The sequence below is a fragment of the Schistocerca serialis genome, chromosome 5 (assembly GCF_023864345.2).
Source record: "Schistocerca serialis cubense isolate TAMUIC-IGC-003099 chromosome 5, iqSchSeri2.2, whole genome shotgun sequence".
In the NCBI taxonomy this organism is placed as follows: domain Eukaryota; kingdom Metazoa; phylum Arthropoda; class Insecta; order Orthoptera; family Acrididae; genus Schistocerca; species Schistocerca serialis.
In genome coordinates, this window is record NC_064642.1 from 39,766,700 (window position 1) to 39,791,130 (window position 24,431).

Genomic DNA, 24,431 nt, shown 5'->3' on the forward strand with positions numbered 1-24,431 from the left:
AATGTAACTTCGTCGCATACATACTATCGGCGTATATGTAAGTGTTTAGAGTTACAATTTTCTGTAACTGGCAGAATGACCACTGATTGCGTTAGTGGAGTTCCTGTTTAGTGTTGCCCAGGCCTAGTAAGGTATGAGGGGCGTGAACGGCATCAGATGTGGAGTGGCCACTGTATAGGACACGGAAATGCCGCGTACTCGTGTGAGACTGTTATCAGAATCTGGCAGGATTTGAATGGTGCCTTGTTGTGGATCTCCATTTGGCCAGCTGGTCCAATTATCCAATATACAGATTCGTTGGCCATTTAAATATTGGACTGTCTGGGAATGTGAGGGGCGGGCATACTGGCCGTCACGGTTCGGTTCCGGTCGAGCACCACAAGGGAAGATCACCATATTGTGCACCAAGCGCATCGTAACCCTTTCACATCTACAAAGCTGTCCTCGTCCTGGCGTCGTGGTATGTCTTCAGGTCACGTCTGGTAGTGACTGAGAAAGCTCTGACGCCACAGCGCTATGACAAGGACATCCTGCGCCCTAGCATCATTCGACAGTATCATGGTGTCATTTTCAACTGGACAATACTGGTCCACACGTGGCACGTATCTCTATGATCTGTCTGCGTGATGATGAGGAACTCCCGTAGCCAACAAGATCCCCAGACCTACCCTCGATAGAACATGTGGCGCTAGCTCGTGCATCAAATCTGCCCCAGTGCCAGTATCTACGATATCAAGAACCAGTTACAACAGTTGTAGCCAGCCAGTTTTTGTCAGTAGAGGATACAATGGCTTTATGACACCTTTCCCATCCGTATCAGTGAATGCGTCCAGGCCAGAGCTGCTGCAGTTTCATACTGATAAGAAATCTCATACCGCCAAGTTCTTTGTACAACTGAGCAGATGTTGCAACCACTGAAATGACATCACATACCATCTCAGCCTGTGAAGTTTCACTTCGTTTCCTCCTCCTTTTCTGGGTGCCACAGTTTTTTTTTTTCAGGCTGTTCGTAACCACAGACTTAACTACAGTTGACTTGTTATCCAGCTAGTTTCGCTTGATTTGGCGCCGATGAATGCTAGCAACGTATTAGTAACATCGGACCTTCGACGGTCGCCCAAATAACCTGTGTGGTTTTTCACATGTATGGTCGTTACACAAACGAAGGTATGTCAGCAATACTAGAGACACTTCGTTAGTTGTTTACAGCAGACTAACGCAAGTTCCTTAGTAGATGAATTACAATGTTTGAGTCAGACTTCCGGATGCTTTCATCAGATAAGGTTTCAGCTTATACTCGGGGGCCGTGAGGTTGGTGCAGTACAATATCTTGCCGAAAATTCTCTGCAGCGAATAGCTCGAATACTTGGAGCTAAGCAAGGTGAGAAGTATGCGAGATGTATCATAATCAACTGCAAAAACTGACGCTGGTGGTAGTACATGATATCAGAACGTTCTAATAAACATGGCTCTGTCCTGTTTGCGAGATACTCGTACTTGCGAATCTGTGTTACGAGCTGCGTCTGTCTTCAGTATGAAACGTTGTTCTATCTCAGGGATGTCCAAACTTTAATCGTACCTGGACCACGTTGCAACAGCATGAGTATTTTTGGGCCGCACATAATATACTTAACAATAACCGCTGATAAGAAAGGAATGAACCAACGAGGGAACAGCATCGTGTGATTGGAGTTTAAAATTGAAAATATTCAGTTATCATAACTTTACATAAACGAAGTTGCATGTGTATTTATTTATCTTTTTTACTGATTGTGTGATAGTGACCGATGGTTACTTCTTGGGTGGCATTGACACCAGCTTTGGGCCGCATGCGGCCCGTGGACAACGGGTTGGACACCCCTGTTCTATCTAATTAAATGTTCTTCAGGAAAAGGTGAAAAACAGGCAGATCAGTACTAGTAGTAAAAATGTTTATTATAATCCCCCGACTTAGATTTCAACGTCTTTAGAAACGTTTTAAAGACGTCGAAACGTAAGTCAAGGGGCTTTAATAAACCTCTTTATTACTGCAACTGACATGGCTGTTTTGCACCTTCTCCGCGCGAAGATTGCATTCTACTGCTGCTGCTTCCAGCCATGTCCAAGATTTTATAGTACAAATGTATTTGAGATGTAAACTTTTCGATGAAGACCCCAATCAAATAGGCTCGAATTTGAAGTACAGCCTCAGTCTTTGCACGAGTTACCGCATCAGCCGCGTTTCTCATGGAATGTGTCATCACGGGTACAAGGTGACCGTCTCACTGAGCCATGGATCCTTCCAAGAAAACTTGATGAACGATGGTACTTCCAGTTTCTGCGGCAGGATCTTCGATTTCTTGAGGATGTTCGCCTTGTGCAACCTTAGAGACTGTCGTACATGCGTGATGGTCAGAAGTAAAGCGTGCAGCATGTCTGAGTAACTGGAACAGCGAATTAAGTCCATTCTTCAGGCATTACGAGGTGATCCAGAGGTGAAAGAATTCGTAACACGCGGCGGAGACGACCGCAGGAATTGCATCCAAGAACGTGCTGAAGTGGTATTGTATTTTTTGTTAAGGTAGGCCTTGGGTGAAATTTGAGATTATTTTATAACTGAAATCTGTGGCAACTTGTAGCCACACATTCGCAGTTATCTTGGAAACGGATCATTTGGAGGTCAATGTTTACTGGAGCATTTCTCGTTATGTTATAATAAATACTGTCCTTGGTGATATATACAACGCATCACTGGCACAGGTTAAAGTATGCAATTGTTAAACGTTTTCATAAGATAAGTGACAGTACCGACTTAAACAACTGTCGTCCAATTTCCTTATTGCCTTTTTTCAAAATGTTCGGAAAATTAACCTACTCAAATGTGGTCTCAGACTTAACCACATTGCAGTTTGTATTCGAAAAGGGTTGCTCGTCTGAGAATATTATTTATACATTCACTCATCAGATAGTACAAGTGTTAAATGACGAAATGTCTTTCCAAGGCATTTGATTGTGTAGACCATGTTAGAAAAACACAGCTGGTTCGGATCATACTTCACAAACAGACTGCAAAAGGTTGTGATAGATAATTCAAGCAATGTCGCAAGAATAGAAAATTTTAGTGTCTGAGAAGAAATCACAAAGAGAGCCATAGGGTTCAGTTTTGGTTCACTCAAAGTCCTTATTGTATGTGAATGACCTTCCAAAAAACTGGTACCTTTTGCGGACGATGGTAATGTTACAATAAATCCTATTAGTGAAAAGGTAACAGAAGATACGGTAAATCGTATTTTCGAAGAAATTATAGAGTCATACTTTCAAAAAGTGGACTCTCTCTAAATTTTGAATAAACAGAAAAACACTGTATTCAGTTCTGTGCGACACATAGAATAACACCAGTAACTGATGTAGCACATGAGCAGGCGTCAATAAATACGGTTGAATACTCAAAATTTGTGGGTATCCATATAGATGAGAACTCGAACTGGAAGAAGCATATTGCTGAGCTTCTCAAACAGCGAAGTTAAGCTACTTTCGTTCTTCGTACAGTTGATAATATTGGAAACAAACGTATAATTCTCTTGACGTATTTTGCATAGGTCCACTCAATAATATCTTATGGAATAATTTTCTGGGGTAACTCATAAAACTTAGAAAGTATTGGTTGCACAAAAGAGAGCAGTAAGAATAAAATGTGGTGTTCATCCACGGACGTCATGTAGGTACCTCTTTAAGGTCGCCGTCGCAATACATATATTCGCAAATGAAATTCGTCATAAATGATCCATGACAATTTGAGAAGAATAGGGGTGTCCTTAGCTACAACACTAAAAGGAAACATGAACTTTGTTACCCATTTTTAATGGCTGAGAAAAGAGTTCAGTGTGCAACAACAAAAAATTTTATCATTTGTCCAATAATGTATACTGTATGACGGGTAGCAAAGCAAGTTTTAAACCACAAATCATTTGTCCCGGTCAACTGGTTCTATGGCATTGACGAATTTCTGCTTAAAAATGGTAGCCAGCACAAAGAAACCTTGTTTCTAAGAGTAGTTGCACGAGTAAGACCAAAAAAATAATGTCTTAATTGATGTTAACACTAATCATGTATGCATATGTTGTAAACTGACTCGTTCCACATCATTCCTATAAAAGAATCGTTGAAATGAACTGCGGAACATAACTAACTATTGCCATCTACTTTCACTCGTGTTAGTCTTCGCTTTTCAGTATGATGCACCCTGTAGAGTTCAAAGTCACTTATTTATTGAGGTTGTTGGGACTAAACACTAGCTCACTGGTTCAAGAATGATGGAGGAAATCGTTCCTGATCGCTCATGTTTTCTAGAATGAATCTTCCGGAACGCACAGCGTTGGGGGTGCTGCTGCAAGTGCGTTTAAATCTCATCTTTCCCGAAAACAAGTCGAGATTCTTATCAGAATAATAATAAAGTTGTTGATGCATCTTTTTTTGGGGAGGGGGGGGGGGAGGTGCTAGAGTGTGAGATCGCTAGCAGAAGTCCCGTGTCTTAACACTTTCTAGGTCCGTTTGCGTTGAAGTAGGGGACCTTTGGTGCAAGGGGAAACACAGTCCCTGGAGCTTACGGAATGTTTATCAGCCAGCCTAACAACTCCGTGGTAAGGCTTTGCGCTTTCTCCTTGGCTCAGTTATATGCTCTCAGGTAGCGCCGTACCAAAGGGTATAAAATCTTTTCCCAGAGAGTTACGACTATATTTAGGAGACGACAAACAATGGTGCTCTTATCTCAGGAATTCCGTCGCTGGCGGAATGTTGTCCTAGACATCACAAGGCAAAACTTCTTATCTTTCGCTAATCCTTGCCCCTGTCTGTTCCACTCCCTCTCCGTACTGTGTGTGCAGAAAGAGAGAGAGAGAGAGAGAGAGAGAGAGAGAGAGATTAGCCCAGAACAGCAGTACATTCAAGTCAGTAGTGCTTGTCTAAATACCTGATGAAAATAATGTAGTCATTAAACGATAATTGGAATTATTGAATGAGGTGGTTCCACATTTGGCAGTTGAAAATATAATTTATTGCGATTGCTATTTCGACAACAGTTACTCACCATAACTAGGACTGGCAGGGTTCGAACCCCAGTTCGCCCATTCTAATTTATGTTTTTTCTGGGTTCTCAAAGCACTTTGGGCGAATGTATGGAGACTTTCTGCAATAAGGCCACGTCCCATGTTTTTGCCCGTCTTTCTGTCGTCTGCTAACGCTCCGTGTTTAATGATCTCTTTTTACATCGATATCTACATCTGTATTCAGCAAACCATCGTGAGGTGTATGGCAAACGGTACGTCCCATTGTACCAGTTATTAGGGTTTCTCCCTGTTCCATTCACGTATGGAGCGCGGAAAGAATGATTGTTTGAATGCCTCTGCGCGTGCAGTAATTATTCTAATCTTATCCTTACGATCCCTGTGTGAGCGATACGTAGGGGATCGTAGTATTCCACTAGAGTAATCATTTAAAGCCGGTTCTTGAAATTTTGTTAATAGACTTTCTCGGGATGGTTTATGTCTGTTTTCAAGAGACTGCCATTTCAGTTCCTTCCGTGTCTCTGTGAGACTCTCCCATAGATTAAAAAATCTTGTGACCATTAGCGCTGCCCTTCTCTATATACGTTCAGTATCCTCCGTTAGGTCCACACATTTGAGCAATATTCTAGGATGGGTCGCACGAGTGATTTGTAAGCAATCTCTTTTGTAGACTGATTGCACTTCGCCAGTGTTCTACCAAAATCAGAAGTCTACCACCTGCTTTACCCTTGACTGAACGTATGTGATCATGCCATTGCATATCGCGACAAATTGTTACACCCAGGAAATTGTATGAGTTGGCCGATTCCAACAGTGACTCATTGATATTATATTCATAGGATACTACATTTTCTTCGTTTTGTGAAGTGCACAATTTTACTTTTCTGAACATTCAGAGCAAGTTGCCAGTCTCTGCACCATGTTGACCTGACTGAATATTTATGCATCTTCTCTCATATAGTACTTCATTATATATAACTGCGTAGACTGCAAAAAACCCTGATTTTATTATTAATATTGTCTGCAAAGTCATTAATAAACGACATGAACAGCAAGGGTCCCAACACTTCCCTGGGGCACACACGAAGTTACTTCTACATTTGACGATGACTCTCCATCCAAGATAACTATGTTTAAGTACGATACGTTAAATTCTAAATTTTCAGCGAACATTTCAGTTACAGAAGCCAGAGACGGCACAGCACAAGTATATTGTAAAAGACTACCGCCAAATCATTAAATGACACTGCTGTAACGTTACAACGCCGTAACTGTGAACCTCTCCCTCGCTATTAGGAAAGAGCTAAATATGGAAGCAACAAGTGAGCTGATTGGCTGGAGAACCTGAAAAGAAATTATATTAGTCACAGCTCCTAGCGGCTTTTCTCATATAAAGTAGAAAGTAGAGCTGGAGTTGGCTGCAGTTTTTGAAAATAATTGTTATTAACGTAATCAGGACGTACATCACATCAGTTGTAGCAACACTCGTGTGGAATAGCCTTCAAGACCGCTTCACGGAGTATTTCCCGTCCTTTATAATTGCACAGCCATCCTAAATCGTTGAACTATTTTTACTTAGTGTTTCCTTGCACTCTACTTCCGCTTTAGTTTTGTTTTTTGAGGCGTATCTCATTAAGTGATTATTGTTTTCTGTTAATCTAATGCTAGACAGAAATCACTGTTATTCGTTTACTAGTAATGTAAGCGGATTATGAACTATAATTCAAATTTTAAAAAGTATATTTAAATTTTTGTAACTTTTGTATTAGGCTTTCCCAAAATATTACTGTTTGTTACAATAACCTGGATTTTGGTTGATGTAGCGTCTAATTGTGGTTGTTGTTGTTGTTGTTGTTGTTGTTGTTGTGGTCTTCAGTCCTGAGACTGGTTTGATGCAGCTCTCCATGCTACTCTATCCTCTGCAAGCTTCTTCATCTCCCAGTACCTACTGCAACCTACATCCTTCTGAATCTGCTTAGTGTATTCATCTCTTGGTCTCCCTCTACGATTTTTACCCTCCACGGTGCCCTCCAATGCTAAATTTGTGATCCCTTGATGCCTCAAAACATGTCCTACCAACCGATCCCTTCTTCTAGTCAAGTTGTGCTACAAACTTCTCTTCTCCCCAAACCTATTCAATACCTCCTCGTTAGTTACGTGATCTTCCCACCTTATCTTCAGCATTCTTCTGTAGCACCACATTTCGAAAGCTTCTATTCTCTTCTTGTCCAAACCAGTTATCGTCCATGTTTCACTTCCATACATGGCTACATTCCATACAAATACTTTCAGAAACGACTTCCTGACACTTAAATCTATACTCGATGTTAACAAATTTCTCTTCTTGAGAAACGCTTTCCTTGACATTGCCAGTCTACATTTTATATCCTCTCTACTTCGACCATCATCAGTTATTTTACTCCCTAAATAGCAAAACTCCTTTAGTACTTTAAGTGTCTCATTTCCTAATCTAATTTCTTCAGCATCACCCGACTTAATTTGACTACATTCCATTATCCTCGTTTTGCTTTTGTTGATGTTCATCTTATATCCTCCTTTCAAGACACTGTCCATTCCGTTCAACTGCTCTTCCAAGTCCTTTGCTGTCTCTGACGGAATTACAATGTCATCGGCGAACCTCAAAGTTTTTATTTCTTCTCCATGAATTTTAATACCTACTCCGAATTTTTCTTTTGTTTCCTTTACTGCTTGCTCAATATACAGATTGAATAACATCGGGGAGAGGCTACAACCCTGTCTCACTCCTTTCCCAACCACTGCTTCCCTTTCATGCCCCTCGACTCTTATAACTGCCATCTGGTTTCTGTACAAATTGTAAATAGCCTTTCGTTCCCTGTATTTTACCCCTGCCACCTTCAGAATTTGAAAGAGAGTATTCCAGTTAACATTGTCAAAAGCTTTCTCTAAGTCTACAAATGTTAGAAACGTAGGTTTGCCTTTTCTTAATCTTTCTTCTAAGATAAGTCGTAAGGTCATTATTGCCTCACGTGTTCCAACATTTCTACGTGGTTAATGTTTTATAATTGTCAATAATTTTACGACGGAAATGAGATCAACATTTCTTATAATATCTAGCTTTAAAAGAAACATTTAATGTTTTATGATTGTCGTTTTTTATTTAATTTTTAAATTAAAAAGTAAGTCTATTAATTCTTTATGGTACATCCTCAAAATGGTAAGTCAATCATTTAATAAATATTGAATTTAGCAGTATGCTTTAAACTAATCACTTTTTTATTATTATCTCTGTGTTTCATCTGTGGTTTGAAATTATATGTATATCAAATTAACAGCCGTTTTTATATTAAATTGTAGTTGCGATAATTGTGTCTTCTGTCGTCAGATGGCACAGCAAACAGTGTAAAGGTGAGCATTCCGGTAGCAGTTTTGTGTTGTAGTGATCATTATAATTGTTGAACGGTTATTCACTAATTGTTAGTTTGCGCGCGCTTTACAGAAGTATAAATATCCAGATACAGCAGTGCTTGACAACTCGACGGTGACAAAAGAAACCGTCTGTTTTTTGGCAGTGACTTTCGTTCGCAGACCGAGCACTTTCACTGAAGTTGGCAGGATTCAGAAACTTGAATCCCGTATTCCGTGTCGTCTCTCATGCAGATCATACACTGTCACGTCACGTTAATGCGATCACCTGTCAAAAGTCTGAATAACCACCTTCTACAGCGCAAACTGTTGCAGGAAAAGAGTGAATGATGTTTTGGAAGGTACCGACAGGGTGTGGGGCCTTACCGACTCCAGCGACGATGTCAAATGGGATAGGTTTCTCGGTTGGGGATTCGTGGCGCGCATTCGAGGTGGTCCTACAGATTGTCAGTTGGGTGTAAATCCGGGAAATCTGGTGGCCACAAGGCGAGTACGGTAAACTGATCCTGGTGGTCCTCGAACGTCCCGCCTACACTGCGAGCTGTGTGACAAGTTGCTTTGTCCTGCGGGCAGATGTCACCGTGCCGAGGAAACACAAACAGCATGTGGTGGTGGACATCATCCCAAAGGATAGCTGCATGTGTTGATCCATTGTAACTTCCAAAATGACGAGATCATCTAGGGAATGGCACGAAAACATTCCCCAGACCATAACGCGGCCTGGACCCTTCCGACGATTGTCGCAGGGTGTCTGCTCTCAGACGTTTCACGCCGTACACGCCAACGCCAATCTGTCATCTGAAAAGGCTACCTGTCGCAACTCAGTGGACGCCCAGTTGCGGTATCGGCTTGCAAATTCCAGCCTTCGTCGCCGAACAGTAGTTACCATGGGTGCTCGAACCAGGCACCTGCTGCGGAGGCCTATACCAAGGGAAATCCGCTGAACGGTCATTGAGAAGATACTGTTGGTAGCGTTTTTTTCAACTGGGCGGCCTGTTGTTGAACGTCTATTCCAAGGGTCTCCAAACTTTTTAGTCCGCGGGCCACATTGACTCCTCCACGAAGTCATAAGGGCCAAGATCTACCTAGTGGGATTAAAGCACCCTAGCACTCCATGATCACCGTAATGTAAGGCTAAAGGAAAGATGAAATCGCAAAAATCTAAGGTTGTGTGAATAGCTAGCACTGAAACGAACTAAGATTTTTATTTAATTACATAATTTTGATTGGTGGACGTACCTGACCGAAATTCTGGCGTATTTTATTCTGGCGAATTTCACCGACAAAAAAGTATGTCATTACACATTCTGTATGTATTTTACAACGTAATCAAAAGAAAGTGAAACCTCGCTTAAGAAGCATCTTCCATAATGATTGATTACTAAGGCTAGTCGCCGAAGTGGCGTCCATTTTAAAGACTTGCACCAGACTCGTGAGTAGAATAAAATGCAAAGAATTTTTTTACTTAAAATGTTTTCGCCCAACTAGTCTGTTAACCGTTCCTTTTTTTTCACTATCGCACGGAGAATGGTCTGTCTGTTTATTGTGGGTAGCCACAAGTTCAACCATGACCTTCCACTTGGTAAAGATAGAGCTCCGACAATGTCGCGGTGTATTGGTCGCGACAGGCCTCGAAACTCAATTGTTGTCAATGTAGGTACCACCTCAAATATTTGGCGGACCGGATACTGGGGATGACCGGCCTTCGCGGGCCGGTTTCGGCCCGCGGGCCGTAGTTTGGAGACCCCTGGTCTATTCGCCCTTAAACACCCCCACAGCCGTCGCTCACCCCTGTCATAGGTGTACCATTGTTGCCTCGGCACTGTTTTTGGATAGCGCTTACATCCTTATGCACAAAGCCTATGATCATATTGTGGCGTCAAATAAATAGCTCCATTCCCGAAAACTCGTCTGATTTCTACAAGATTTCAAGCCATACTTTTTTGTTCTACATTAATTATTTTTCGTTTCTTCGCTTCTTTCAGCTATACGACAAGAGGGGGATTCAGCGTAACCAATGTCTTTGTTTTGTATGACTGGCTGCTGATGCAAATATAATTACTGGAACAAAGTCCAACAGTTATCATTTTTTACTACTGCGAAAGGACCTCTGCAGGGCGCTGTGTGCCAGTACGTAACGATTGCATTGTTTCCCCCATCCCCCCCCCCCCCCCCCCCACCGCCCCGCTTTCTGTGAGAGGACATAGCACATTTCAATGGACTGGACCGTGTATCGTGGCGTATCACGTGTATAGAACCCTGAAGCACGCTTTGAGTTGTCAACGATTTGAGATCGATTTTAATGAGATCGCAAAAAGCTGCGCGTAGTTTGACACGATACAACTAAAAACATTGTTTAGTGAATGAATAAAATTGTAGATCCAGCGATGAGATTATGTCGAGCAATGGGTAAGCTATATATTTAAATTATAAATGTAAACAATATATCTCAGGAAAGTCAGTTTCCTCTTACTTTTTTAAACACCCTCATACTGCGACGAATATAAAGAATTCTCAACCTGTAAAGAAAGCACTAGTGACGTTTCTTTATTTTTCAAGATAGTAACCTTGCAAATCACTATATTTAATCGAACGGCTTCTAACGTTCAGTAAAATAAGATTTGTCAGGCCGTCTGTAATAAGGGTGTATAATAAGTGTTTCAGCTTCACTCTCTTCATTTGATGTAAATTATATCCAAATTATTCGTTTTCTTCGACTTTGGCAACAAAACTAAATCGCCATTAGCGAAATCAGTGGATGTGGAAGCACTTAGAAGCGAAGCTCATGCAGTTTCGCAGCATCTGTAATAACCGACGCAAGCTCGTCGCAAAAATCTGACTTCGAATTAATGTAAATAATGTAGTCGACGTGTTACACAGCAACTCACCAAAATTTATTTTCTTATTAGTAATTATGCGTTGAGAATACAACAATATTACGCGTACAGTCGGACATTTCGAAAAACTCATCTGATTTCTGCAAGATTCCATGCCAAACTGTTTTTTATTCTACATTAATTGCTTTTCGTTTTTTCGCTTCTTTCAGCCTTGTATATGAAAAGAGAGGGGGATTCAGTGTAAGCAATTTCTCTGCCATATCACTCGCCTCTGACGCAAACATAATTGCCGGAACAAAGTGTGACATTTATCAATTCCGGGTTCCGTGCCTTAGTAGGTAAAAACAGAATCGTTATAGGATCGCTTCGCCGTCCGTCCGTCTTTTTGAAGCTTCGAAGCCAATGCAGTCCAAAGATACGGCCGTTTGTGTCACATATTTTAACACGCGTAAACTCACTTATCAAAACTTGTAGGGTACTTACCTCTGGGCTAGAGTCATTGTAATTATATCACACGAAAGATTGTTTTGTCATTTCTTATCTGATTGTCTGTTCATCCGTCTCTTAGAAACGGGTAGACGTATCAAGCTGAAATTTATGCGTACGGTTCTCGGCAGTGTAAAAAATTGAAGCTACTAATTAAGTTCTGTCAAAAGATACGGCATTTGTGTCTTATATTTTGATACTCGCGAACTCACTCGTCAAAACTTATATGGTACTTCTCGTTGATCTACAGTGATGAAATTTGGCAAGAAGTAAGGTTTCACAGTACAGGTGAAGGAAAAAAACCGAAAGTTTTTAATTTGTGTTGTTATCACACGAAAAAAATATTTCCTTTGTCAGGTGTTTTCCGACGTCGTATTTAACAATAAAACAATCAGTAGATCTACATTCAGGCAGACTGGGTCGAAATGGTGAAAGTCAAAACATCAGGCAAGGATTGACTTTATTGCTCATATGACGCGTTTCGGAATTTATCCATTATGAGGTATCCAGGAGCGATTACTGCACTGGATATCTGATTATAGATAAATTCCGAAACACGTCATATGAGCAATGCAGTCATTCGTTACCTGATATTTGGCTTATACCACTGTGACCCAGTCAGCCATTGTCGAAAATCTTGGAATGCCTAGAATCTTGAAATCCCTGGGACTGATATCTTGCCAGTATCAATGTCGATAACAGGCAAAAATGATTGAGACCCTCAATTTCCGGAGTGGATGAGATGTCTACGTACATAATTAAGTTTGTAAGTCTTGCTCACACCTGGACAATTTTTTTACTGTGTCCAAAGTACTTCTGCCTCTGTCGGGCGCGGTATGAAAGACGCAATCCGAAACACCGATAAGTGCACCTAACCTTGATGGTGGACGAGGATTTTCGTATTCGCAGTATGTGGACGTGTAGCCGGAATAGTGTTTTTCAGTTTATTCAGCAGTGAAGCGTGATGCACATCGACACTGGCTCTGCCTTTCTCAGCGCATCACAAGATGGGAATGCAGAAAACGCTAGTTATTACCTTCTCTGCAGATGGAACCGGTTTTGCTTTCTTTGCTACATTTTCACTTCCTTCTTCTCAGCCTTGTAATGATGCAATCATATTTAATCCTGTTACGGAATGTCGGAGGAACTCCCAGTAAATCGCGTTTGAAATAACTCTTAACAGTCGTGAGCGAAGTTAACTCGAAAGGGATGCCGTCGATGAGGACGCGTCATCCATCGATACCCAAAACTTCGAGTGGACTATGGTGGGCAAGGGCGACCGATATCTTTTCATTGTTTTGAGTTCTTGTGTTTTCAGTCGGCGATCATTGAGTACGACATTATCCATTTTTGTCGTAATCTCATTGTTTGTGCATGATTTTCGACCTTCTGCACGCTCGTCATCTTCAGTGTACGCACGATTACGCATAAATTCATTAGCCCTGTTCGGAACTATCTTAAATGGAGAGAAGGATCCTTTTATAAGAAATCCAACTTTTCTATTCGTTGGGGCCGAACCTCACAAAATGAAAAATGTCTCAAAAAGTTACACATTACACCATCTCAGATAGTGAAGGCTTTTTTAGGAATACGCTTTTCAGTTCTGTACCCCAAAGGATAGGACGAGGTGTTCCAGGTAAGACACATTGTAGGGCTCATACGTTCCCACACAAATACCAAGTAATCTACCAGTGGTGATCCCAATTGGGAAAATTTGGGATGTGGTACTAATTTGGTCACGTTTGACCACGGAAAACATAAATCTGGATGGCCGGACGGGCATTTGAACCGTCGCCGATCGGAATGCGAGTCCAGTGTCTTGCCCCTGCGCCACTTCACTCCTACTGGTACCTAAAACAGCATACTTCCTGACAAAATGTGGACCACCCAGAATGGGAGGAGGAAACGAAATGAAACTGCACCGTTTGAGGGGGCATGTGATGTTATTTTAGGGATTACAATATCGAGTCAGACTTACAAAGAACTTAGTTGTACGAGCCCAGTTACCAGCATGACGTTGAACCCTCTCTGATCTGCATGCGTTCACTGGTTCAGTTGGGAGGGGTGGTATAAGTCCGTTGTATCTTTCCCTGAGGCAAGCTTGGCACGACTGTTGTAACTGAATCTTGATATCGTGGATACTGGCACTTTGTCCGAGGTGGTCACACACATGGACTATCGGTGACATATCTAAGTATCTTGCTAGCCACGGGAGTACCTTAGCACCACGTAGACAGATCATAGACAGACGGGCCAAATGTAGATGGGCATTGTCCTGTTGAAAAATGGCACCACGATATAGTCGGATGAGAAGTAACATATGGGGACTTAGGATGTCTGTGACGTACCGTTGTGGCGTCAGAGTTTCCTCGATCACTACCAACTGTGACCTGAAATCATACCTCATGGCTTCCCACATCAGTCGCCAGAGCTAACACCACTGTACCTCCCCAAAACGTTGGAAGAATGTGAGCTTATCCGAGGTCCCGGCCGTACTCACCGACTGTGGTCAACCGCAATTCATCGTGTTGTTAGGACGGTAATTCCCCCATGGGGCTGCTGGTGGACGCCTACCAGTGGTGCTGGATGGCAGTGAATGTTGCTACACAATACAGCGATCTTCGCTTGTGGTGGTCGCACTTGGTCGACCAGAACGTGACGGAGTGTGAGCCTGTCCTCACGTTCCTATACAGTAAAACAGCGGCTTACTGTCACATCCCAATGCTCCACAAATATGAATACTGCACGACTGACCAGCAGGCCAAATGGAGGCCTACGAAGGCAGTATACCTTGGCGACAGAATTGTACCATTTCCGTCTAGGGCCAGAGACTATTACAGCGCGTGGAAGTGATATCAAAATGACGTGCTGCTCAATGCGGTGGGCGCCATATTGATTTTGGCATATTAAGCTGTTTTGTTTTATAACTTATGGTACTTCAAAGCAATGGCGCATTCATTCACGACAATAAAATTCGTGTTCTTCCTTGTTACAAATATCTGACTGTTATTTCCGAATAAGTGGCGATTTACGACTGCATGATTAGGCACGAACCTAAGAGGACAGCTTAAATTGCTGCAAATGAGTGTATTTCTGAATGCAAAGATCACGAAGAGAGACGTACTTACATTTACAACCTATTAGAGGAACTGCTGAAGATTAGATGGGTAGATCACATAACTAATGAGGAGGTATTGAATAGAATTGCGGAGAAGAGGAGTTTGTGGCACAACTTGGCTAGAAGGGATCGGTTGGTAGGACATGTTCTACGGCATCAAGGGATCACCAATTTAGTACTGGAGGGCAGCGTGGAGGGTAAAAATTGTAGAGGGAGACCAAGAGATGAATACACTAAACAGATTCAGAAGGATGTAGGCTGCAGTAGGTACTGGGAGATGAAGAAGCTTGCACAGGATAGAGTAGCATGGAGAGCTGCATCAAACCAGTCTCAGGACTGAAGACCACAACAACAACCTAGAGGAACTTCTGGCTGGTATAATTTCACTGCTAACAACATGTCACAAACCCTGTTTCTGGTGCTGATAACGGTGTTTCACACGAATATGCGGAAAAAGCAAGAAAAAATGTTTGTTTCGTAAACAGCTCACCTTACTTCTCGACATAGTTAAAGGAGGGACTTGGTCCCGCAACCCTCCAGCTTTTTCATCCCATCTGAAAAATAGGTTGTGTTAAACTCTGCAAAACACTCGTTGACTGCAAGTCCCACTTCCTCATTTGTTGAGAATTTCTTCTGCGGAAGCCAAAGTTTCAAGTTATGGAACAGGAAGAAATGACTTCGGGCTAAGTCTGGTGAATAAGGTGCCCGAGGAAACAGTTCAAAGCCCGATTAATGCCCTTTCGCCATTGTTATTGGTGATGTGTGTGATGGTGGATTATCCTCGTGAAAGAGCTTGTCAACCTTGGTCTTTTTTCAGCCAGCGCAATTTTCAAACGATCTAACAATTAAGCATAATAACTTCTAGTCACGGATCTGTTTTTCAGCAAGTAATCTATTATGATTATCCCTTGAGAATCCCAAAAACAGCGGCCATCACCGTACCAGCTGACAAAATGTTTCAAAAATGGTTCAAATGGCTCTGAGCGCTATGGGTCTTAACATCTGAGGTCATCAGTCCTCTAGAACTTAGAACTACTTAAACCTAACTAACCTAAGGACATCACACACATCCATACCGGAGGCAGGATTCGAACCTGCGACCGTAGCGGTCGCGCGGTTCCAGACTGAAGAGCCTAGAACTGCTCGGCCACACCGGCCCACAAAATGGTCTTTGCCTTCTTCGGTGCACATTCACCAGCCTCTGTCCATTTTTTTGACTGCTGTTTTCGCTCTGGTGTGTAATGATGGATCCAGGTTTCATCAACAGTCACAAATCGGCACACAAAAAGTCTTGCGTATTGCGACTAGACATCGCCAGACGTTATGCTGAAATGTGCTAGAGGGCGTCACCATATCATGGATTTTGTCACTGGTTCCTTTTGTAGTGACCTCAATTGGAGGACCGGAGTGCACTTCATGTTCGATTTGGCCAACCACATTTAAATTCATTAATCATGGTGTTCAGTTGATGGAGCAGAGTCTGTGTGAACATCCACTTCTGTTTTGATTTGTGTGGCAGCCCATCCTTTCAAACGAAAATGTTTAATAGAAGCACGAAACTCAGTTTTCTCCATTTTCAATCGCAGCCGACGCACTGAGCAATTCAGACGGGTGTCAATAATGAACTGTACGGTGTACGTTGTTGAAAATCTTTGCAGGATCCTTGGAATAGTCAAGCTTCCCAACCATGAAGTCTCAACAAAAATGTTCCACTATTTCATGGGAATTTACGAAACTTACCTAACCACCCTCGTATACCCTACCAAACGCAAAGAATACTAACGCACTCTAATCATACAATGAAGGCTTTCACGACCGAATGGTACTGTTGTTGATAATTCTTCCGGGGTATATGGCCGTGGTCCATGGAATACTCCTATTCCTAACGTTTCGTCCAATACTACGTTGGACATCCTCAGAGGTATGGCTGGTCCTGCTGAGTCCTACCGACTGACGAGTCGGGCGTCGGAGAGCGGCCTAAATACCGGGGAAAGTGGGTGTGGTCTAGCTTGCACATAGTAGCAGAGAGAAAACTAGTCAAAGATAAAGACCTAATTACAGCAGGCCAAAGGACAAGGATAGTACAAAAATGGTTCAAATGGCTCTGAGCACTATGGGACTCAACTGCTGAGGTCATTAGTCCCCTAGAACTTAGAACTAGTTAAACCTAACTAACCTAAGGACATCACAAACATCCATGCCCGAGGCAGGATTCGAACCTGCGACCGTAGCGGTCTTGCGGTTCCAGACTGCAGCGCCTTTAACCGCACGGCCACTTCGGCCGGCAAAGGATAGTACACAACAATGGAAGAACACGGTGTCTTTACCTTTCATTAGTAAAGTTACAGATCGAATCGGCAAAATTTTGCTGAAACATAAAGTGAAACCGGTATTCAAACCTACCAGAAAAATAGGACAAGTACTTCGTTCTGTTAAAGATAGAAGGCCACCATTATCATTTAGTGGTGTGTATAAAATTCCGTGTACCTGTAGCAAGGTCTATATTGGTACTACGAAAAGAAGTGTGAATACCAGGGTCAAGGAGCATAAAAGTCTTTGCCGACTAGGTAAAATAGATAAATCGGCTGTTGCGGAACATGCACTTCAGTCCGGTGACCATGTAGTTAAGTTTTCTGAAACTACAGTTTCAAGTGCTGCTATTATCCACGACTGTATAGGGAGGCTATTGAAATTTATAAACATGAAGATAATTTTAATAGGAAATAAGAGGCCTTGAAATTAAGCGAGATATGGACAGTGGCGTTACAGAATCGATAAGTGATTTTTATCTATGATGACGGACTATTATCGAGAGTTACATTTTATCTTTGGCTAGTTTTCTATCTGCTGCTGTGTGCAAACTAGACCACGCCCACTTTCCTCGGTATTTAGGCCACTCTCCGACGCCCGACTCCTCAGTCGGCAGGACTCAACCTCTGAGGATGTCCAACGTAGTATTGGACGAAACGTTAGGAATAGAAGTATTCCATGGACCACGGCCATATAACTCGGAGGAATTATCAACAACACTAACGCACTCTACCTGTCACACAGAATGGCAGCTCTAATCGTTTACATGCCTGCCGATGGTTTTTACGTATACGAAGGTACGAGTATTTTGACATCCGACCGTGTGTTCTGGGTGCTTCACTCGTTTTTGTCAGGCAGTGGGTAATGCTAGTGGTTAATGAGACGGTTGACATTTGTGCTGGCGGTTACGGAAAGCAGGCTCGCCGGAATAACCGGCCGCGCCAGAAGGACACGGCTAAGCTGTTAACGGCAGGTGTGTCGCGTGGTTCCTCCACAGGGCATCCTGAAGGGCAGCGGACGGAGCCGTGGCGGCGGCGCCCCGCCGTCTGTGCGCTTCCCGACGGCCGGCGAGGAGTCGCACGTGATCGGCGTCGGCGGCCTCGAGTGCCTCTGCTCCGACGACGACGACGATGACGACGACGGCGCCCCGCTGGACGAGGCGAGCGCCGCCGCGGAACTCGCCGCCCTCGAGGTGAGGCCCTGTCTCCTCTACAAGCCATTGCTCGCGCCCTCGCACTGTGGTGGGGCAGAGCGGATAAATCCGTGCAGAGTACCTAAGCCCACAATGCAGGGTGAGTCAAAAAGGATTTCACAACTTTAGAATGATATAGAAAATTATTAAGATAACTTACAGAATCGGTAGATGTGTCATTTTGTAGCAACCAACGGCAAGTTTTTATTTTGTTTTTGTTCTTTGTGGCCCGCAGTGCAAAATACATCTTTTAGTGACATGATTATTACGAATATCAGCCAGTTACACTGCTCTTTATAGAGTTAATATTTAATAAATCATTCACGATGAGCTTGTTTCGGCATATTGCCATCATCAGGTGCTCTGTAAATACAAAAATAAGCGACGGTCTTAATATAATGGTCAGTAACTATGATCAGAAAAGTTATACTGCATCGTCAGGTATTTTTACCTTACATGTAATATCGTTGCTGCCATGTCCTGTCTTCGTTTGCAATTCTTAGTTTCTCCTTATACAGGGTGTTACAAAAAGGTACGGCCAAACTTTCAGGAAACATTACTCACACACACAGAAAGAAAATATGTTATGCGGACATGTGTCCGGAAACGCTTACTTTCCATGTTAGAGCTCATTCTATTACTTCTCTTCAAATCACATTAATCATGGAATGGAAACACACAGCAACAGAACGTACCAGCGTGACTTCAAACACTTTGTTACGGGAAATGTTCAAAATGTCCTTCGTTAGCGAGGATACATGCATCCACCCTCCGTCGCATGGAATCCCTGATGCGCTGATGCAGCCCTGGAGAATGGCGTATTGTATCACAGCCGTCCACAATACGAGCACGAACAGTCTCTACATTTGGTACCGGGGTTGCGTAGACAAGAGCTTTCAAATGCCCCCATAAATGAAAGTCAAGAGGGTTGAGGTCAGGAGAGCTTGGAGGCCATGGAATTGGTCCGCCTCTACCAATCCATCGGTCACCGAATCTGTTGTTGAGAAGCGTACGAACACTTTGACTGAAATGTGCAGGAGCTCCATCGTGCATGAACCACATGTTCTGTCGTACTTGTAAAGGCGTATGTTCTAGCAGCACAGGTAGAGTATCCCGTATGAAATCATGATAACGTGCTCCATTGAGCGTAGGTGGACGAAACTAAAATGAGCTCTAACATGGAAATTAAGCGTTTCCGGACACATGTCCACATAACATATTTTCTTTATTTGTGTGTGAGGAATGTTTCCTGAAAGTTTGGCCATACCTTTTTGTAACACCCTGCATGTACACTGGAGATGTACAGGGTGTGTCAAAAAAATGTATACACACTTTGAAGCGTCATAGAAAATTTATTTCCCATTCTAAAATATTAAATTTCTGGAAATTGAAAGCTTAAAGTCCAATTGGAAAAATAAATGTTCTTTGCAAATGTTATTAATTTTCAAACTGGTGGCCTATAGCATCAACACATTTCTGACTACGAGTCACCACTCATTCCGTACATCGTACCAAAGTGTCCAATGAGATTTCTGCGCACTCCGCCTGAATCTCATTCCAAAGTGTGTCACCGAGCGAGGTGGCGCAGTGGTTAGCACACTGGACTCGCATTCGGGAGGACGACGGTTCAATTCCGCGTCCGGCCATCCTGATTTAGGTTTTCCGTGATTTCCCTAAATCGCTCCAGGCAAATGCTGGGATGGTTCCTTTGAAAGGGCACGGCCGACTTCCTTTCCCATCCTTCCCTGATCCGATGAGACCGATGACCTCGCTGTTTGGTCTCTTCCCCCAAACCACCTAACCTAACCACCAAAGTGTGTCCAGGTTACGTGGTTTACGTTTGTACACCTCATCTTTTACTGTGCCCCATAAGAAGAAATCCAGCGGCGTGAGGTCTGGAGAGCGTGCAGGAAACTCGATTGGTCCCCTGCGTCCTATCCACTGGCCTGGCACATTGTGATCCAGGTATGCTCGTACGTTCCTATGACAGTGCGGCGGGGCGCCATCTTGTTGGAAATAAACTCTCATTACCGTATAATGCACGAATGGCAGGGAATATGGTGTCAGCAAGCATTGTTAGGTACGTTTCTCCAGTAACAGTACCTTCAAAGTGGAAAGGCCCAATGAGTCCCCTTGCAGACAAACCACACCACACATTTACACCAGGCAAATTCACAGCCTTTTCAACTGTAATGTGAGGATTATCTTCAGCCCAGTACACACAATTGTGCCTATTGACAGTTCCATTGAGTTTGAATTGGGCTTCATTCGACCAAATTATGGTACCCATAAATCCCAGTTCATGTCTCACCATCTCCGGAAACCACTTACAAAATTCTAACCTTTGATCTGGATCGTCGTCACTTAGCTATTGCACCAGCCTTGGAATGTACACAAAAAACTTGCCTTTCTTCAGAATGCGTAGCACACTACCAGCACTTACATTACTCTCACGTGCCGTTTGCCTTGAAGATTTTTGAGGTGAACGCTGAAACAGTTCCAAGACCGCAGTTGTGGAATCATCACTTGCAGCTGTACGAGGTCGCCCTGAACGGCCTTTATGCACATCACACACTGTTCCATGAATTTCGAATTTGTCTCGTAGACGTGTAATTGTTAACCTTGAAGGTGGTTCTGTACCATACTCACTTCTCCACTGTCTTCGAACCGCAGCTACATTCTCAAACTTCCAGTACCACTTAATTATCTGCTTCCGCCCTTAAAGATCAAACGCACGTCCGCCATCTTGCAGTTACTTCCTTGCCACTGCTGCCACCTGTTTGGGAAGAAACATAACATTACTTTCTCACAGATATTTAACCTTGTAGAACGGGAAATAAATTGCCTATGACAGTTCAAAGTGTGTGTACATTTTTTTGACGCACCCTGTATATCAGATTTTAGTTGGTTTTTATGTATGCAATTTTCTCTTGCCAGCTTTGAAGACAATGAATCAGCGATATTACATGTTCAGATAGTTACTATTATAAATTACTGATGCCCAGACAAAAACATAATTAGAACTAAACCTATAAAAATAAAAAAAACGAATTTCCAAACATCACTCATTTATAATGGTAACTATGTGAACATGTAATATCGCTGATCCACTGTCATCCAAGCTGTCAAGAGAAAAATAGCCTACATAAAAACCAACCAAAATCAGATATATTTCTCGTGTACATATAAGGAGAAAGTAAGAAATCTAAAAAAAGATAGGACATGGCAGCAACGATTTTAAATGTAAGGTAAAAACACCTAACGATGTATTATAACTTTTCAGATCATAGTTATAGACCATTATATTCCGATATCGCTTACTTATGTATTTACAGGTTACCTAATGATGGCAATACGCTGAAATGGGCTCATTGTGAATAATTTATAACATAAAAACCATTTAAAGAGCAGTGTACGCCGCTGGTATTTATAATAATCATGTCGCTAAAAAATTTAGCGTAATGCATCAGTACCTCATTCCACTACCAGGAGCGCCAGCGCAGTGCTCCGTGAAAATGGCTACTTTCACTGGTGCGGAGCGTGCTCGCGCGTTGTATGTTTTGATTGCCACCACCGGATTTCTTTCTCTTGTGTTTCATTAAGGACTGTGTGTATGTTCCTCACCTACTAAACAGTTTAGCCCACCTGAAAAATCGAATCTGCACTACCGTTGCACAAGTCACGCCCGATTTGCTGCAACGAGTGTAGGAAGAAACTGATTATCGATGGGATTTTTGCTGCATCACAAATGGTAATCACATCGAACTAAAATGACACTTGACACTTTTGTGTGAAACTTGAGGTTGTTTGCTGTAAAGTAACACATCTACTGATTTTGTTAGTTATCTCAATAAATTTCTGTATCACTCCAAATTTGTAAATTCCTTTTTAATTCACCCTGTGTAGTATTACCATTGGGAATATTTTCTGACTTCACTAACGCTTTTGATTATATGGACCATGATATCCTAATACGAGGTGGTTATGATGGAACCGATGGTGTTCCGAGTGCTACAATGCATGCAGCATACGTCACAGGACGCTGAAACATTGTAGGTATGTTCATTATCCTAGCAATACAAACACATTTTCCAATCCTAGCAATACCAACACATTTTCTATAAAGCGTAATACCAAGGGGGAAGGGGGTTCTTCGTACCCACTACCAATAAAAAAAAACCTAAAAAACAAATTTTGTTAATTGTGTTTACCGTTTTTTAACAACATACTTTTAAATAGGTACTAATGTGTGAGTAGGGTACATAACCTGAAAATATCTTTTAGCACAGTCTTAGCAACAACAACACATCTTCTGTAGTGTTTACACCAAGTGGAGTGGTAGGCCCTACTTCATGACCACTACAAAAATTAAAAAATACAAACGTCGTTAATATTCATTTGCAACATAACTTTTAAAGTTACATTACATGTGTAAGAAGGGCACTAAACCTGAAAATATGAATTATCACTTCTAAGATTTAAATTTTTGGATTAACTGTTACTGAAAAACTTAAAACAGTTACAGATCTGACATAAGAAATTACTGAAAACAAAAAATATTTTTTCAAAATTTTACAATATAAAATACCGCCTTAGATACGATAGTTTAAGAAGATGGGCTCAAAGTAACCCCTTTGTACTGTGAGGGTTCCACTTTCTGCCAACAAGTGAAAATATGGCACTGTAAGCAGTCATAATTTGGAACGAAACGCTCATTAAGAAACTGGCCGTGCTCTCCGCCATTGTCTTGTCATACATAATTGAGGACAGAATACAACGCAAAGCAACGGCCGCCAGAAATTCAGTTTTAAATCATCACTACCACCATAACTTATAGGGTGAACCGAACTCCAGCGACGAAATTTTAGAGGTTGTTCAGGAATTTCTCTGATGAATTTGATCTAACAGACTTGTGGTCTCCGATAATTCATGAAAGAGTAATTGTATTTCGTTTGATTTATTGCTCCCCCCCCCCCCCCCCCCCCCGCCCTTAATCTTCGAATCTGTGTTGCACTCAAAATATCTGTACAACAATGTAAAAGTCGATGGTAAGCGCTGTGTGTCTTCTTCGAAAACAAATTTATTCCATTCAATCACGGTACTTGCCCACATTACGCTTCACCCTCAAGCTTCCATCAGTACTGTTCGACTCTGTCTAAGGTTTGTTTATGCAGCAATGCTACTTCGATTATCAACAACGCTATGGTGACTTGTTCCCGCAGCGACGAGCTTATTTACTATCGTGAAGGCGTTGTCATAGAAACTTAGGGTACTAGGGTAACAAACCGGATAAATCATAATTGCATTATTACTCTGTAACATTTTACCAGGGCCACGCGTCCCTTACACTAGAACACTCCGATCGTATCCCTAAAGAGCCTCCTAAATTTTGCCGGTGGTGTTGGTACGCTTGTGCATCATGTGTTTATTCTACATGCCACCGTTATGTTTTCACTTCTAATAGTCTGTCACTGCTTTATAATTTTGGCGAAGAGTCCATCGTTCTTTAATCTGTCACCAGATACCTTGAACGCCCCCTCCCCCTTTTTTTACCCTAATCGTATGTCATTTCGCGAATGTTGCCTTTCTAATGGAATAGCATCGCAGGCTTCCTCAGTTTGCACTCTAGATCATCCAGTGTTTTGCAGCGTACACAGTTTTCTTGAGTCTTGACAGTACGCCAAAGGTAGAAGTTAAAGGGGTTAAATCTCTGGAGTATGGTTAAATCCAGTGATGGAGTTCGATACTCCACAGCACTTCCTCTTCGTCCTAAACATCTCGATGTTCAAGATAATTATCTTAACTGTCAAAAACGTCGTTAAGACCTGGAGCTATCATGTGCAGCATTTCTAGGTCAGCGTCACTTGTGACAGACTCTTCAGAGCAATACAGCTCGATTAACTCCATAGCGAATCTAAACTGCAGAGAATAGCAGACTGATACCCCTGGTACATATCCTTCTTCAGTTTCTGATTTTCATTAGCATAGTACACGCAATTATGGCGGTTAATTGTTTCGTTAAGTTTAAAGCGCGCTTCATT

General features: G+C 42.3%; 1 protein-coding gene across 1 annotated transcript in view; it reads left to right on the plus strand.

Annotated features, from left to right (window-relative positions):
- The window catches only part of LOC126481732 (uncharacterized), a 104,416-nt gene that overhangs the window by 25,773 nt on the left and 54,212 nt on the right, over nt 1-24,431 (plus strand). Inside the window, exon 3 of the mRNA XM_050105686.1 lies at nt 18,196-18,390. Coding sequence (XP_049961643.1) covers nt 18,196-18,390 — 195 coding nt within the window. The remainder of the gene's footprint in view (nt 1-18,195; nt 18,391-24,431) is intronic.